The sequence below is a fragment of the Stegostoma tigrinum genome, chromosome 7 (genome assembly GCF_030684315.1).
Source record: "Stegostoma tigrinum isolate sSteTig4 chromosome 7, sSteTig4.hap1, whole genome shotgun sequence".
NCBI lineage: Eukaryota > Metazoa > Chordata > Chondrichthyes > Orectolobiformes > Stegostomatidae > Stegostoma > Stegostoma tigrinum.
In genome coordinates, this window is record NC_081360.1 from 73,163,495 (window position 1) to 73,182,107 (window position 18,613).

At 40.9% G+C, this 18,613-nt stretch overlaps 1 protein-coding gene across 1 annotated transcript in view; it reads right to left on the reverse strand.

Annotated features, from left to right (window-relative positions):
- Positions 1-6,225: 6,225 nt before the first annotated feature.
- Positions 6,226-18,613, reverse strand: part of dars1 (aspartyl-tRNA synthetase 1) — an 82,816-nt gene continuing 70,428 nt past the window's right edge. The window contains exons 13-18 of the mRNA XM_048533969.2: positions 15,353-15,499; positions 14,017-14,059; positions 7,937-8,017; positions 7,728-7,839; positions 6,889-6,960; positions 6,226-6,797 (exon numbers count right to left, since the gene is read on the reverse strand). Coding sequence (XP_048389926.1) covers positions 6,706-6,797; positions 6,889-6,960; positions 7,728-7,839; positions 7,937-8,017; positions 14,017-14,059; positions 15,353-15,499 — 547 coding nt within the window. The 3' untranslated portion in view covers positions 6,226-6,705. The remainder of the gene's footprint in view (positions 6,798-6,888; positions 6,961-7,727; positions 7,840-7,936; positions 8,018-14,016; positions 14,060-15,352; positions 15,500-18,613) is intronic.

Here is an 18,613-nt window from a genome sequence, read left to right on the forward strand (position 1 = left end):
TCCTCCTTACTTACAGGGGCCAGCATAAATCCAGTCGTTTCTGCTGACCACTTATGTAGTACTTGGCTCAATTTTATAGTTGCACTTCTGACACCATTCCTTAAATGAAACGATGTTAAGTGAATCATCTTATCACGTTGCGACAACTAAAGCCTACAGTTAGAACAGGTCCTATGGAATTTTTCAAAAAAAAAGACTTTTAAATACTCTTAAATTTGTAAATGCAGCTATTTGATTTAATGCTAAGTTCAGAAATGTGTTTTTTTTTCCTCTACTACTCTTCATTTACTGCTTCTTTCTCCCTAATAAGAGAGGGATGGTCGGAGGGAAGGGATTGTGAAATATGAAGGTCAGTTAAGAAAGTGCAAGCCAGAGGATCAGAGATCTGTAGGAGAAAATTACTGCAGATGCTGGAGATCAAAGTAGGTCATGGAGGGTCCATGGAGAGACAGCAAGCTAAAGTTTGAAGTCTAGAAGTCCCTTCATCAGAGCTGGTAAACTCAATATTCAGGTCATTGGGCTGTAAGCTCCCAAGGTGAAAAATGTGGTGCTGTTCCTCCAGTTAATGTTTGGCCTCACTTATCTGCTCCACCCTTCTCACTGACCAACTACAATAACCACCTACCTGAATCCACCTATCTACATCTCACCTATCCTCTTCTCCCTATTGATTTCTGGGTTCCCCTCCCCCTCTGCAGAACTGATGAAGGGTTTCAGCCTGAAATGTTGACTTTCCTGCTCCTCCGATGTTGTCTGACCTCTGTGCTTTTCCAGCTCCCCATCTATTGACTAGCTTCCAGCATCTGCAGAACTTATTGTCTCCAAGCACACACTGGAGGTGTTCTGCGAAGCGGTCACCATTCCTTAGCCTCTTACTTACCCTCAGTCTCTTCAATGAAAACTGCTGACGTGACATCGGCTGTCTCATTTTCTCTGCTCCTCTCACCCACTCTAACCTGTCCCCCCCCTCCTCGATATTGCTGGACTTCACTCAAGTGCAGCTCTAGTTTTGTTATCAAACCCACCGACAAAGATAGTGCTTTTGTAGTCTGGTGCACTGATCTTTACCTTGTGAAGGCTCAACGCCAACACTCGGACACTTCTTCCTACTGCTCCCCTGGACCATGACCCCACATCCGAACATAAAGCCATTGTTGCCAGATCTGTCACTGACCTCGTTATCTCTGGAGATCTTCCCTCCCCACTGCCAACAACCTTGTAGTCTCCCAACCCTGGTCAGCCTGCTTCTACCTCCTTCTCAAAATCCACAAACTAGACTGTCCCAGTAGATGCATCATATCAGCCTATTCCTGTCCCACCAAGCTCACTTCCTTCTACCTTGATTCCACCCTCTCTCCATATGTCTAGACCCTGTCATCCATATCTGTGATTCCTCTGATGCCTTCCACCATATTGATAATTTCCAATTCTCTGGCCCTAACTGCCTCCAGTTCACTATGAATGTCCAATTCTTCTATACTTCTATTTCCCCACCAGGATGGTCTGCGAGCTGTCAGCTTCTTCTTTGACCAGAGGCTTGAGCATTCCCCATCCACCACCACTCTCCTCCACCTGGCTGAACTTGTTCTTTCACTGAACAATTTTTTTTTTTGCCAAGTCAAAGGAGTGGCTATCGGCACGCAAATGGGTCCCAGTTATGTTTGCCTCTTTATGGGGTATGTGGAACAAGTTCCAGTCCTACACTAGTCCATACCAACAATTCTTTTCTGGGAACATCGACAACTTCTTTGGTGCTGCTTCCTGCTCCTGCCAGGAAGTTGAAAAATTTGTTCATTTTACTTCCAATTTCAACCCCTCTATAACTTCCACGTTGTCCATTTGCAACACTACTGCTCCTTTCCTTCACCTCCGTCTCCAAATCCGGGAATAAACTGACCATCCACTGCAAAGCTGCTGACTCCCATAGCTACATACACTATAGCTCTTAACACCCCATATTCTGCAAGGACTCCATTCCATTCTTCCAGTTCCTTCACCTACATCACATCTGTTAGGATGGTGCCACCTTCCAGTACAGTGCTGCTGACATGGCTTATGACTTCCATAACTGTGGTTTCTCTCCCACTGTGATTGACAGGACCCTCAACCCAGTCGGACCTATCATCTGTGCTTCCACCTTCGCCCCTTCCCGTCATTCTCAACAGTGTGATCAGGTTTCCCTTTGTCCTCACTTTTCATCCCAACAGCTTTTGCATTCAAAGAATCATTCTTCGCCATTTCGGACAACTCTAGCAAAATGCCACCACCAAACACATCTTCCCCTCACTGCCCCCCGCCGTCTGTATTTCACAGGCAACATTCCCTCTGGACACCATTGTCCATTCCACAACAACCAACACCATGACTCCTTCCCGTATGACTGTGGAAGGTGCAACACCTGCCCCTTTATCTACTCCCTGCTTATTCTCCAACTGCTTCAACAGTCTTTCTCGGTGAAGCAGCATTTCACCTCCACCAATCTTGTTTATTGTATTCACAACACGCAGTGTGGCCTACTCTGCACTGGAGAAACCATTTGCAGACTGGGTGACCGTTTTGCAGAACACCTCCTCCAGTCTGTGCACAAGCATGACCCCGACCTTCCCACAGATGATTGTTTCAACGCAGTGTTCTGCTCACATGCCCACTTGTCTGTCCTCAGCTTGCTGCAGTATTCCAGTGAATCATCGTGCAAACTTGGTACATTCGCTGTCATCATGTCCTCTCCCCCCCACCCCGGCCAAGTCGGACAGTCTTTTCTTTCAAGTCTAGCGGTTAGATACACCATTGTTCTGCCATTCACATTCTGATCTCTTAATTTGAACTAGCAGTACCTTTTTTTCTCCCCCATCAGCACCCCTCACCCACATCTACCACATACCCACCCCAAATATAGCATAAATGCTGTCCCCTCCACACTTCAATTCAGCTCTGATGAAGAGTCATCTAGACTCAAAACGTTAGCTTGCTGTCTCTCCATGGATATCGTCTGATCAACTGTGATCTCCAGTGTTTGTTTTCAGTTAGATCAGATATTTGAATGGGCAGCAGACAGGTGGATCAGTACCAGTTGGGTCATATGTGTGAGTTTGATATGAAATTATGCAAAAATAGAAATTACAAAGTGAAATGTGCAAAGTAACTCAAATGAAATAGGACCTACTAGATTGGCAGTTCAAGCTGCAGTCCTGAAGGTGCAGAAGTCATCAATGTGTTTTTGGAAAAATTACATCACTTGGCATATGAAATGAGGGAGCAGGAATAAGCGTTTAAGATGAGAAGCTGAAAGCGTTCTTTTAGTTAAAAGACTACATTTTACAAAGTGTACCTGTTCCATTTAAGCTAATCGAGGATGCCAGAGTGACTAGTTGTGCCATTTATTGTTCAAAAGATGTGGAGGTGCTGGTGTTGGACAAGGTCAGAGGTCTCCTTTACATATAAATTGTGTCTGATGCCACCTCTCTTGCTAACACCTGAAGGCCTGAGGATCTGAAAGTTTGTGTTTTCAAATAAACCTATTGGACTGTAACCTGGCGTCATGTGCTTTCTGAACTTGATTAAAGATTTAACAGCATCTTAGCTTTGTTGAATACATCCTCAACAGTTGTGACCCATTTGATCTTTTACTTATAAATTGTGTTTGTGTGCTTCACCTGAGGAAGGGGCAATGCTCTGAAAGCTTGTGTTTTCAAATAAACCCTTTGGATTATAACCCAGTGTTGTGTGATTTCTGACCCTCTTAAAAGGGTTGGTTGATTGATTTACCACCAGATGACTTGAAGTCTGAAATCTGACATGACGTGGGTCTATTGATGGGCATTCTTAAATTGCTGTCCTATTTCAAATCTATTATTAGCACTTACATTTTTAAAAAATATTTTGTCACGGATGGACAGACAGCAAGGAGGCTCAGGGATTAGCACCAGGACCCCGGGTTCATTTTTACCCTCAGGCAAGTGTTTGTGTGAAGTTTGTACATTCTCCCCCTGTCTGTTTGGGTTTCTGGCAAGTGCTCCAGTTTCCTCCCACAGTCCAAAGATGTGCAGGTTAGGTGGACTGGCCATACTAAATTGCTCATACCGTTCAGGGATTGATATGTGAGCTGCATTGGCCTTAGGAAATGTAGGGCTGCAGGGAAAGGGTGGGGAGATTGGGTGCTGTTCAAGCGGTGTTGGCTTGTTGGGCTAAATGGCCCATTTCAGCATTATGCAAATTCTGTGATTCCGATTATGTAAATACCAAGTCACACCTTTTTTATAAATGTTCTAGTTTCTCAACTAGAAGGAGTGATGAGATCACGAGTATAGAGATGTACAGCAAGGAAGCAGACCCTTCAATCCAATTTGTACAGGCCGACAAGATATCCTAAATTAATTCTAGTTCGATTTGGCCCATATCTCTGTTAAACCCTTCCTATTCATATACACATCCAATTGCCATGTAAGTGTTGTAATCGTACCAGCCTCCACCACCTCCTCGACTCTCCGAAAATCAATTGTTTCTGGTTGACAAAAATATACCTCAAATACTGCTAAATTTACTGTATTATTCTATGCAATTATTATTGTTTCTTAGTTTATTTACCCCAATGTAACTATACTTGTTCAAATAGCCACACAAAATAACAGTTGATTCAATTTTGAATCATTTCTTCTCGAATACTATGATCTATTGCGCTGTCCGAGTTGTCAGTTGAGGGTGCAAATGAAAAGGCTGTCCATCGCTAAGTTTTATTTAAGGCAAAGTTGCAGTTTTACATCATAAATCACTTCAATAAAGTACAATTGTGAGAGGTATACCATCTCCATTAAACTTCTATTTCTTTGTGTTTTTCTGTTGACTATGTGGATCTCTTGATACAGAGGAATATGTGTTTAACCGACACATTCCTGGCCCTATTTGTGATGGTTAACAAAATGTTTGCTGTATTTAATTTTTGCAATTGGTTAACATGGTGGTTATTCACTGAAACACATTCACAAGTTGGCAACGGTTCTCAACAACAAAATATATTTGTTACACAAAAGAAAAATAAAACAAACAGTGACATAGGTGCAAAAGACCGTTTGGGTGGGGTGTGAAATTATCACAAACTTTAAAACAAAGTTTTAGCCTGTTTCTTGATCTCAGCTGGAGTTATCAGACTTTAAATGCTTACCCTAATTGCTTTCCAGATGCTGCCAGACCTGCTGAGTTTCTCCAGCAATTTGTTTTTTGTTTCAGGTCTCCAGCATCCACAATTCTTTGTTTTATATTAGTATAAAAAGATAATATTGTCATGTTCTTACTGGTCCATAGAGCTACATGAAGATTCTATTACTTAGTGTGCGTTTTTACATTGATTTTAAACCTCACGATTATCTGGAATATTTGATCAACCGGCATCCGTCTGGTGTCATAGGTGCCAGTTAATAAGAAGTTTGGTGTATGATGTTCTAACACCTCTCAAGATATTTGCATGTTTGTTGGATTGGTTACGATTGTTGCGTGGATCTTCAAATGAGTTGACAAGCAGTGCAAATATTCAGACCGTTGGGTCTGTATGTTAGGATACAGGGTAGGCCATTTGGCATTCAAATGAGAATTCTTTTCACCCAGAGGAAAGTGGTAAGCCAGTGAAATTCTCTACCATGGAGCTGTTGAGGCCAAATCATCGAATGTTTTTAAGAAATTAGGTATAGTTCTTTGGGCTAAAAAATCAAGGTACTGAGTTGGATGATCAGCTATGCGGTGGAGCAGGCTCAAAGGGATAACTCCTGCTCCTGTTTTCTAGGTTTCTAATTTATTTTTGATCTCAAGAATCAAAAATCCAAAAAATGTATGAAACTATTAACCTGTCCACACATTTAGTATAAAATTGCCAGTTTTACAATTAATTTTGTCATGCTATTAGTACGCCAGGATTTTACTAGTTCTAGTCTTGCATCATATTACTACATGTTATATCAGGGACCACAATGTCTTCGGTGCAGGATGACCAGTGATGTTGAACTCAAGAGAATATAGAGTGCAAATCCAAAATTTCTGTCAGGATAATTCAGTAGGCCAAAAGGTGGAACCCACCCCTATCCAAGTAAATATTCAGCTGCAGTAGGTAAACTGTTCTATAACAGAAGCTATAGCAAGATTAGTAGGGGGTGGGGCTACAATCATTGACATTTGTTCATTAATGCTGGAAATGTATCAATGCTAATTAGTAAAATAATACACAAGACTACAAGAAAATCACTCCTTTTTAAGTAATTAATCCATTTATTAGAATTTGGTGTGTCTAGAATTAATTTAAAATTGTAAATTGCTACCACTAAGTTATCACTTCACCGCTTGTACCTTGTAATTTTCTTTCTTTGATCTACCACTTCAAGTTAAGGTTATTAATGCGAGCCATCTTACAGTTCCCACAAGCATCCAATGTACATAGTTCTCTATGCATTGCAGTAAATTCCCTATATTCTTGAAAAATTATGTTGCAAATTGTTACATTAAAAATGGTCATGATGGTATTACTTTTTACATATTTTCAATGCTCAAAAGTCTAATTTAAGCAGTTTGAAACTTTTAAAAATCTTATCAAATGTGAATTTAGCAATCAGTGCAATGGAAGAGCTGTAATTTTGGCACAGTCATATTTATTACTGATCACTTTTGCAAAAACACACACCAGATTGTAATGATAGATCAAATCTTTCTAGACTTTGGACACATTCAAGGAGTTAGTCGCTTGGGGTCACGTGGGAACATAGATGTTTGACGTATGTTGTGCAAACCCAGGTACAGCATGGTGACCCGTTCCAAACCTAAACGTTGAGAGAATGAGAAAAGGATGAACACAATTACATGTTTAAATCAACTTGCAATTACTTGCCAGGAGCAGAAACAAAACATTACCTATGCCACCACCTGCATGTGGAGGAGCACCAAAGCGGAAGGAGTCAATATACGATTTTATCTTTTCCACATCTGTATAAATATATAGAAAAAAGTTTGACTGTATGAACCAGAGTTATTTCTCAAATACATAACAGAAGAGATTACTGTTGTCATTTTACTCAAATGTTTTACAGATAAGGCAGCACAGTGCCTCAGTGGTTAGCACTGCTGCCTCACAGCGCCAGCGACCTGGGTTCGATTCCCGCCTCAGGCAACTGCCTGTGTGGTGTTTGCGCATTCTCCCTGTGTCTGCATGGGTTTCCCCTGACTGCTCTGGTTTCCTCCCACAGTCCAAAGATGTGCAGGCTAGGTGGATTGGCCGTGCTAAATTGCCCGTAGTGTTCAGGAATGCGTAGATTAAGTGGTTTATAGGGGGATGGGTCTGTCAAATGCTCTGAGAGTCAGCGTGGACTTGTTGGGCCTAAGGGCCTGTTTCCGTACTGTAGGGATTCGATGAATTCTAAGGTCAAATCTGTACAGGAATGAAAGCAATACCCATATCTTGGGCCAACTAGATTCCTTTATTTTCAGTTCGTGGGAACATCAGTTGCAGCGTAAGATAGCAGATTTCGTTTCCCTCGCAACTTACATGTCTGGGCAGCTGTATCTGGCCACAGCTGATGCATACAGTTAGCCACTACTCTAAAATAAATAGGCTGGATTGAAGGAATTAATAGTGATCTCATCAACAGAATCCAATTTTGAAGTCATTGCACCTGTTTACATTTTTGATCCAGATAATACCAAAATCTGACATTTTGAAGATGTTTAAATCTAAAATAAGATGTATACATCACCTATCCCGAGTTGGAGTGCTCGGTCAGTTAAAAGTTGAGGATCGTGGATTCTCTGAGCACCAGACAAAATCTCCTCTCCTCTCATAAACATGTCATATGAGTTGGAATACTTCTGTATTGTTTTAAAACATGTCAGAACAATATTAAAATAATTGTATTTGTTTGAATTATGTTTTATTACGTCATTTCAAACTACAAGTTTTACTTACGGGATCATGTGGATCTGGCATTGTATAGAAAGGTCTCACAGCAAGAGGATATTTGTCAAGGATATAGAAGTCTGTATCATACTGTGATAAAAAAGAAACAGTAAAGTTGATGAAATCTTACCTACAATATCAACTCAGATATTTGTGTGCACAAGTGGTTGTTTCTGAAACAATTATTTGGTATGGAGTTGAAGTCATACGGAAAAATGTTGCAATTTCACAAAGATTTCTTCAGGGAAAATGGTGTTTTGTGAACCTGATGGAATTTTTTTGAAGAGGTAACAGAAAGGGTTCATGAGGGTTTTGCTGTTGATGTGGCATAACTGGACTTCCAAAAGGCATTTGCTACTGTGCCAGACAACTGACTTGAGAATGGTTATTGCTCATTGAATAAATGGCACAGTATCAACATGGATACAAGATTAGCTGAGTGATAGGAAACAAAGTAATGGGCCATTTTTTGGGCTGGCAGATGGTTTGTGGAAGGGTTCCCCAGGAATGACTTTTGGGATTTTTCTCTTCCTGATGTATTTTATTGATTTAGACCCTGGCATGCAGGGAACAGTTTCCAAGTTTGTAGATGATACAAAACTTGGAAGCATTGTCAATTGTGAAGGGAGGGGACAGTGTAAAACTACAAAGAATATTAACAAGTTGATGGAGCAGGCAAATGACATTCAGTGTGGAGAAGTGATGCATTCTAGTGGGAAGAACATGGAGATACGACAGAAAATAGTGTGTACAGAAGCACAGACACATGTATAGAATGAGCAGTTATAAATTACAGCATTCCAGGCCTAATTAATAGCAGCACTGAATACAGGAGCACGGTGGTTGTGCTGAACTTGCAAAAGATACGAATTACAGCTCAGCTGGAATGCAATGTCCAGTTCTGGCTGTCACACTTCAGAAAGGATGCGAATGCATTGGGTAGAGTGCAGAACAGGTTTATGTGAATGGTTGCAGGGATGAAATAATTATGAGGATGAGACTGGAGAAGTTGGGACAGTTCTCCTTAGAGGGAAGACTGAAGGGAGATTTGTGGTAAGTTTTCAAATTATGATCAGATTAGACAGAGTGGATAAAAATAAGCTGTACCCTCTCAAGTAATTCATAACTGGAAAAGAAGCAAATGTGACGTGAGAAAAACACTTTTTCACATAGAATGTAGTGCGCTGCTGACAGGTTCAATTGATGTATTCAACATAGCATCAGGAATGATAATTCTTTAAAGAGAAACAATATTCAGGGTTATGGGGAAAAGGTAGAAAAATAGCATTGTGATATTGTTCACTCAAACAGTCAGTGCAGATACAACATAATTTGTAATTAATTAGTGTTAAATATAGCTCAAGAGCTAAACAACTTAAAATATTCTATATCCTAAAAGTTTAAATAAATACATAAACAGAGCTCTTAAACTTACAGACAGCCAGCCAATTTTCATTAACAAAATTATTCTTGGTTCAAAAGTAAAAGTAAAAATCACTAACATCTGCACTGTATCTGGGGTACAAAGTCATGTAAAGTTAATTACTGATTTAACACTTCTGCATTGATTTATAAGAAATACTAGTTGCAGAGCAAAATCAAAGCCCATAAATGTGTTGTGCTCCTAAGAAGAGTCATACTGGATTTGAAAAATGACTGTCGGTCTACAGACGTTCACAGATCTGCCAAATTTCTGTAGCACTTTGTTTTATTTCCAGTTTCCAGCATCTGTAATATTTTGACCAAATGAAAAAGTATATCACAGGAACAGGCCCTTTGGCCTGCCAAGCCTGTGCCGACCACCACGCCCTCATTAGTTGATAAACAAACCTGCCAGTTTTCAATCCGTATCCCTCTACTCCCGCCTAGTCATGTACCCATCTGGGTGCCTCTTAAATGTCTTCAATGTGTCCACTTCCACCACCTCTTCTGGTAATGTTTCCAGGCTGCTACCACTCTGCGTGAAAAACTTCCGTCACACGGCCCCCCTTAAACTTTTCCCCCTCTGACCTTGAACCTGTGCCCCCTTGTAATTGTAACTTCAACCCTGGGTAAAAGCCTCTGACTATCCACCCTTTTTATGCCTTTTATAATTCTGTAGACGTCTATCAGGTCTCCTCTCAGCCACCATCTTTCCAGTGAAAACAATCCTAGTCTTTTTAACCTTTCCTCATAGTCAATGTCCTGGAGAAAAACAGTTCCATCTTTGTTTGGAATCCACACAAAATTACCTGTATCTACAAGACATCATGGTCCACAGACAGCTGCTCTTGTTGCATCCTGAGGCCTATATTGTAATATGTGTCACCAAATGCACACTCATGACCTCTCTGCATTAATGCTGCCATACGCTATCACAAAGCTGTCCCTGTACTCATTTCCAATTCATTCTTTTCTTCATTCGACAACGACTAGAAACTTTTTCTCTTCCTTTCAGATGTTAAGGGATGCAAGCTCTAAAAACTCAGGTAATGATACCAGTCTTGATTCCTCCACCCTTCACCTCTGATTCTCTCTCCCTCTCTCTATTCCAACACCTTAGTGTGGGAGAAAAAAAGGGTTCTCATGAGGAGTCATACTGGATTCAATGTTGACCTTGTTTCTCTCTCTAATGATACTGCACGATCTGCTAAGTTTCTGCAACACTTTGGTTTTTTTCCCTCACAAATCACCAGATACCCATAGCTTGTAAGAGCTTTCTGATAAACACTGGCTCCATTCTGCTTTAAGTTATGATATTTCTATTTCATACTGATTCATATAAAGACAAAGTATAAAGATCTACTAAGACTAAGACTTACTATGGTAAGTTTTCCCAATTTCTGTAAACAGTTTTGTGGTAGGATGCGCATACTTTTGTATCACACATGACGCAACATACACAGTTGCTTTTCAGTGAATACCTTAAACTGAACCCATGTCTGCTTCCTAAGGTAGATTTGAAAGGTTCCATGGCACTTTATTGGACAGGACCAGTGGAGTTATTTCTCATGTCCTGGCATACATGTGCCTCAATTAACACTATTGCATTGCTTTTCACAAGAGCCTGCAGTGTGGAAATGAGCTCCTGACATTGCCTTTATGTGCTCTGGAAGTTCTGTGGTATTAAAAAGTGATCTAAACGTAAGTCTGTCTTTCATGAAAACGATTAATGTCTGAAGTCACTATATGCTTCCGATTAAGATGGTGGGGCAGAGTAAGGTGCTCCAGCCCCTTTTCCCCTTCTTGCTGTAGATTTTCTTCCCTCTACTTTTAAATTCTCGAAGTACCTTACCTGGAGGGAATGAAGAACGGAGTCAGAGTCCCACCGAGCGCGGGAGACGAGGAGCAGAGTGATCGTGGGCTCAGTATATAACCAGAGAGTCATATAGCATGGAAACAAACTCTTTGGTCCAAACTCATCTGTGCTGTCCAGGCATCCTAATCTGACCTAGTCCTATTTTCCAGCATTTGGCACATATCACTATGAACCCTTCCTACTGATATACCCACCCAGACTCCTTTTTAAATAATTGTAATTGTACCAGCCTCCACCACTTCCGTGAAAAAGTTACCCCTCAGGTCCTTTATTTTTTTAAGAATCTTTCCCCTCTCACCATAAACCTATGCCATCTAGTTTTGGACTCCCGTACCCTGGGAAAAAGACCTTGGCTATTTACCTTATCCATGCCTGTCATGATTTTGTAAGGTCACCCTCGGTTTGCAACACTCCAGGGGAAGAAAGCCCCAGACTATTCATCCTCTTGCTATAGTTCAAACCTTCCAATCCCAGCAACATCCTTGTAAATGTTTTCTGCACCCTCTCAAGTTTAACAACATTCTTCCTATAGAATGGCAACCAAAATTGTAAGCAATATTCCAAAAGTGGCCTCACCAACGTCCTGTACAGCTGCAACATGACACTCCAATTCCCACACTCAGTGCAATGACCAATGAAGACAAGCACGCCAAATGCCTTCTGCACCACGTTGTCTATCTGTGACTCTACCTTTAAGGAATTATGCACCTGCACCCCTAGATCTTTGTTCGGCAATGCTCTTCAGAGCCCTACATTAGCTGTATAAATCCTGCTTTGGTTTGTGTTACAAAAATGCAACGACTCTCCTTTATCTAAATGAAAACCCCAGCTGCTACTCCTCAGCCCATTTGGCCCATCTGATCATGGTCCCATTGTACTCTTGGGGGTGGTGGTGGCTCAGTAGTTGGGTATGCTGCTTCACAATGCTAGGGACCCGAACTCAATTTGACCCAAGGGCAACTGTCTGAATTGAGTTTGCATGTTCTCCCAGTGTCTGCACGGGTTTCTTCCCACAGTCCAAAGGTGGATCGGCCATGCTAAAACGTCCAGTGTCCAGGGATGTGTAGACCAAGTCGGTTAGCCACACGGAATGCCGGGTTATAGGGTCAGAGTAAGGGTGGGGCCATCTTCAGGGAGTCAGGGAAGACTTGGTGGCCAAATGGCCTACTTCCACACTGTGACGATTCTATGATAACCTAATTTACTGACCTCTACACCAACTATTTGGTGTCATCTGCAAAATTACTAACTATACCTCCTACATTCACATCCAAATCATTTGTATAAAGTACAACAAGCAGTGGACCTTATGGCACACCACTGGTCACTGGCCTCCAAGCTAATCTTGTATCCAATTGGCTAGCTCTCCCTGGATCTAGTTTGATCTAACCTTACTAAATTGGTTCACCAGGTAGAACCTTGTCGAACGCTTTACTGAAGTCCATATAGACTATGTCTACCAGTCTGTCTTCATCGATCTTCTTTGTCACCTCTTCAAAAAACTCAAATCAAATTAGTGAGAAATCATTTCCACCCACAAAGCCATGGTGATTATCCCTAATCAGTCATTGCCTTTCCAAATGCATATAAATACTATCCCTCAGAATCGCCTCAACTTACCCACCACTAACTTAAGGCTCACTGGTCTACTGTTCCCTGACATTTCCTTACAGCCTTTCTTAAATGATGGCACATTAGCCAACCTCCAGACCTCAAGCACCTCACCCGTTGTTATCTATGTTACAAATATTTGAGCAAGGGGCCCAGCAATCTCTTCACCAGCTTCCCCCAAAGTTCTAGGAATCATCAAATAAAGTCCTTAAAGTGTTTTAAGGCCTCCAGCACCTCCCCTTCTGTAATATGACTTCTTTTCAAGACATCAATGTTTATTTCCTCAAATTCCTTAGCTTCCATATCCTCCTTCCACAGTAAATACTAATGCAAATTATTCATTAAGTATCTCACCTATCTCTTGCGGTTCTGCACATAAACAGCCATGTTGGACTTGGGACCCTATTGTCACTTTAATTTCTCTTTGCCCTTAATGGATTTATAGAATCTCTGTAGTTTCTCCTAAACTCTATTTGCCAAAACTATTTCACGTCCCCTTTTTGCCCTCCTGATTTCTCTCTTAAGTATACTCTTTTAGGTGTTCACTCAGTCCCAGCCGTCTATACCTGATATACACCTCCCCTTTTTCCTCGACCACAGCCTCAATTTCTCTAGTCATCCAGCATTCCCTACATTTACCAGACTTGCGCTTCACACTAACAACAACGTATTGTCTCTGAACTCTCATCTCATTCTTGTCTCATAAGACCCCACACTTCTCTACTGTCCTTGACCTGTGAATAGCTTACCTCAATCAGCTTTTGAAAGTTCCTGTCTAGTACTGTCAAAATAGACCTTACTCCAATTTATGACTTTAGCTTTTTGATCAGTTCTTCTTTTTCCATAACTATTTTAAAACTAGTAGAATTATGATCACTTGCCCCAAAGTGGACCCCCACTGACATCTCAGTCACTTGTCCTACCTTATTTCCCACCAGGTCAAGTATCGCTCCTTCTCTCGTAGGTATATCCACAAAAAAGTATATCGTAAGATTAACAACAAAATCAAGTAGCAAAAATATGTATTGTATGAATCAAGGACAATCTTAATACTACTATTATTTTTTGCATCAGTGAGTTCATCAAATCAGATTAAAATACACTGATTAGCAGAATATTTAACATTATTTGAATATATTGTAGTTCTCTTCTGAAAGAATAAAATGATCATATCTGTTACCTTTTCCTTCACCAGGCGACCCAACAGCTTTTCGTTTGGAGTGCTGAAAAGTAAAATAATCTATGATTATTCAACTTACAAGTGCATGTACTTATGAATCCAATTCCACTCAGGGTTTATTAGTATTAATTTAAGATCTGACATATTTCCTGAGGAAGTAGTGGATGTGGATACAGTCACAACATTTAAAAGGCATTTCGATAAGTACATGAATAGGAGAGGTTTGGAGGGACGTGGGCCAGGAGCCGGCAGGTGGGACTAGTTTATTTTGGGATGATGTTCAGCATGAACTGGTTGGACCAAAGGATCTGCTATGATCTATGACTCTATACAAACATTTCCTCCTACTTGTGAACAACTATTTTACGTAGTCCTGCAGTGTTCTGATTTGTGTTATTCTGAATTGATTCAGAACAGAATCCATTCACAACTTAGGGACTGCTCACATATATCATCTTGTACTATTTTAAATATCAGTTACCTTTAAGAATGCATTACTTTTAGAATAAAACTGAAACATTTAATTCGTGACTAATATCACTAACATCTTGCTCTCCTAATAATTTATTCAGAGGTGCAATTAGCTTATTTATGAACTGATTAATTAACTTGGTAGTTTGTTGCCACTGCCGTCAGGGAGGCAATGGTCTAGTGGTATTACTGCTGGACTGTTAATCTAGAGACACCAGGTGATGTTCCGGGACCCAGGTTTGAATCCCACTATGGCAGATGGTGGAATCTCAATTAAAACAAAATATGGAATTAAGAGTTCTAATGATCATGAAACCACTGCCGATTGTCAGGAAAAAACCCATCTTGTTCACCAATGTCCTTTAGGGAAGGAAGCCATTATCCTTACCTGGTCTGGCCTACATGTGACTTCAGACCCACAGCACCAAGGCTGACTCTTAATCTGCCCTGTGGGCAATTAGGGATGGGCAATAAATGCTGGCCTAACCAGCAATGCCCTCATCCACCAAATGAAATGTAAAAAAATTGAAAAAACTGAAGATCAGGCTAAAGATTGCCCACTAATATCCAAACAAATTCTATTTTATTTTCTGAGATTAAGATGTTTTAGCTAAAAGTGATAGATGCAGGTACAGTTACAACATTTAAAAATATTTGGATAGGTATATGAATAGGAAAGATTGAGGAGTATGGACCAAACGCAGGCAAGTGGGACTAGTTTTGTTTGGGAAACTTGGTTGGCATGGATGAGTTGGACTGAAGGGTCTGTTTCCACAACACAGTCTATAGTGCCATTAATATTAGATAGCATGTTAAGTTTTTACTATGAACAACTTAAAAGTAAGAAAGAGTTCTTGATCAATACCTCAAATCCTCTTCATCACCCATCTCCACGCCAGCTTCCTTCAGCATGGCCACAGCTTCAGGAAATTCCAGCCTCAAGGTTGGTTCCAAGAACTTAAAAGGTTCGCATGGATATTGTTTACATACTGTTTGAATCTCAGTCTGATACCTAAAACAACAATGCAATGAATTAATATTTAGACGATTGTTGTTATGCCTCACTGGTGTCACATGTTAGAAATCAAGGTGCAGTATTCCTGCAGTGACTTGACCCACGGTCAAAAAGCATGGACTGGGTTTCTGTACTTTACAAGAATCACTATTTAGTACAAATAGACAGAGTTTGGCTACATGTAAACAACTATGTACTAATGATAGGCAACTCTACACCCCTCATTAAAATTTCCCCAGAACTGGTATTTATGTATGGAGAGAAAATCTAGAAAGGTCCTTCAATTGCTGCTATTCAGAGTGTTTGCTGGGATGATCCTTTTTGCTTGCCATGAGACTTGCTATCTTCAATCTCTCTTCTCCAGATACTTTTGCTTCTTTGCAGTAGGTAGAGAGTAACTCAAGTTATGAAGTCTCTGACTTTAGTGGTTAAAAGCTGCACTTTACAGCAAATGATGAGGGAAAGTAACCAGTACACTTCAGATAGTTTCTGTTAAACTGCAGAGAAAGAAAGTGATCCCACCTCCCCTTTTGGAGGTCCAAAGGCTGTTGGTCATATTGTTCACCCCCACAAGCTATTTAGCTAGTTAAAAACCAAACACACAGTTGTTAGCAGGTAGAAAGCTTCTGTTATTGACAGCTAGTCACCAAAATGCAGACAACTAGCTACTTTTTGCCAGCTGAATCTTACATTGTATACATGCCTGGTGCCGGTTGTCCTTATAGAAAATGATACGTCCTAGGTAGGTTACTTTTGTGAATTCACTTTGGGATAAAGGTCACTGGACCAGTAATCCAAAACCCAAAATATTGGTCTCGGGACATGAATTCAAATTGCATCATGGCAAATTTGAAAAATCCGTTAAAAATCTGGAATAAATAAAAGTGGGCCTAATGGTGATCACATATCCACTGTTGACGGCTATAAACTTACAGGGCTTCACCTCTCAACTTACTCTGCATTTTGTTTGTTTTTATTCCCTCTCATACAAGAATAATGCGTCCCTTTATCCTTTTCCTCAAATTTTGGTAGACCCTGTACAAACTTAAACACTTCATTACCGGGCTTCAAATTATGATTCAGAGTTCTCCTTACTAGAGCCTGCATCAACACCTGACGTTTCCTGTTTCAACTGCATCATTTTAAGCCAGTATTTCCACTCATCTCATCTCCGTTGCCATGTTTCTTTCCTTATCTTTTTCTTACTTTTTGAATTCAATGTCCAGTTTCCTTCATTTTCTCCTCACATTCAAGATTAATTGTAATTGTAACTAAAAATCACCTGATTCTGTTTCACTATCCTGAATCTTAGTCTCTCATATTTTCTCTAAACCCAACACCATGCCTGTATCTCGATTTATATCTATCTACAATCCTAGCTCTGTTAGGCAATGTTACATCCAGTTCACCCAATGATTCAATCAATCTGAACTTTGAAACTTTTGAAAGCTCCCTTTAGACTGTCAAAGGACAACCCTGCCACCTGCAGAAAATCCTTTGCCATATCTTAAATGAAATACAGAAGTTGTTTTCTTTCACCTCTATAATTTACTAAAAACACACCCAAATCTTCGTAGTCTGTTTCAAAATAGATTCTGGGCAAACCCCTAAACTTTGCTGGTCTCACTTTGGTCGCCTGCTGGAAATTAAACACGGCTATTCCTGGAGTTGGCACAAAAATAAAAGGTTTTATTGAGGTGTGCAAAATTGCTCAATTTACCTGCCGTTTTAGACTAAGGTTAACAGAAGAAAAGAGGTTTCTATACTTAGAACATAGAACAATACAGCGCAGAACAGGCCCTTTGGCCCTCGATGTTGCGCCGACCTGCGAACTAATCTAAGCCCCTCCCCTACACTATCCCACCATTATCCATATGCTTATCCAAGGACTGTTTAAATGCCCCTAATGTGGCTGAGTTAACTACATTGGCAGGCAGGGCGTTCCACGCCCTTTCCACTTTCTGAGTAAAGAACCCACCTCTGACATCTGTCTTAAACTTACACTTAACAAAGAATGACTATTTATCGAAATAGGTAATTGTTTACCTATAGCTAGAATCCATGAATTGACAATATATAATTCTGCTAGTTAGAACTCGAACCACAAGTCACACTTAAGCTTAGACCTAGACGAGTATGCCACCATTGCAACGGACTGCATCAGCAAATGCATGGAGGACTGTGTACCAAAGAAGTCAGTCTGAGTCAGGAGCAAAAACGGAAGTTGTTGGAAAAGCTCAGCAGGTCCGGCAGCATCTACGGAGGAAAAAAAAAATCAGAGCTAATGCTTTGGGTCTGCTTTGAGGAAGGGTCATCGGACCTGAAGCGTGAACTCTGATTTTTTTTTTCTCCACAGATGCTGCCGGACCTGCTGAACTTTTCCAGCAACTTGTTTTTGTTCCTGATTTACAGCATCCACAGTTCTTTCATTTTTTTAAAGTCAATCTGAGTGCTCCCCAGCCGTAAACGTAGAATGAACCAGAAAATCCACTCCTCACTGAAGACCAGACGTGCAGCATTTAAGTCAGGTGACCCCAACCAATACAGAAAATCCAGATATGACCTCTGCAAAGACAGTCAGGCCAAGAGGCAGTGCTGGATTGAGTTGAAGGCCAAGATCTATCAAACAGACTCACGCTGTCAATGGCAAAATGACATTATGGGATACAAAACGCAACAGTGTAAGATAGTGGACAAAGACACATTTCCACCACTCCTCTGATGCGTTCAATACCACCAGCGTGGCAACACCTGCCCTAACAGCCCTAGACACACCTGTTCCCCTGTCACGGCTTCAGAAGTTAGATCAGACTTTCTGGGAGTCAACCCAGGGAAAACTATGGGCCCGGTTAGAGTTCCCGGCTGTGCACTCGGATCCTGTGTGGACCAACTGGCGGAGGTATTTACATGCATCTTCAACATCTCCCTCCTACAAGCCAAAGTTCTTCACCTGCTTCAAGAAGGCCACCATCATCCGCAAACCCAAGTCAACACATGCAATGTGCTTAATGACCACCACACAACAACCCTGACTTCAATAACCACATAAATACGACAGTCAAGGCAGCACAACACCTCCTCTTCCTCAGGCGGCTCAGGAAATTTGACATG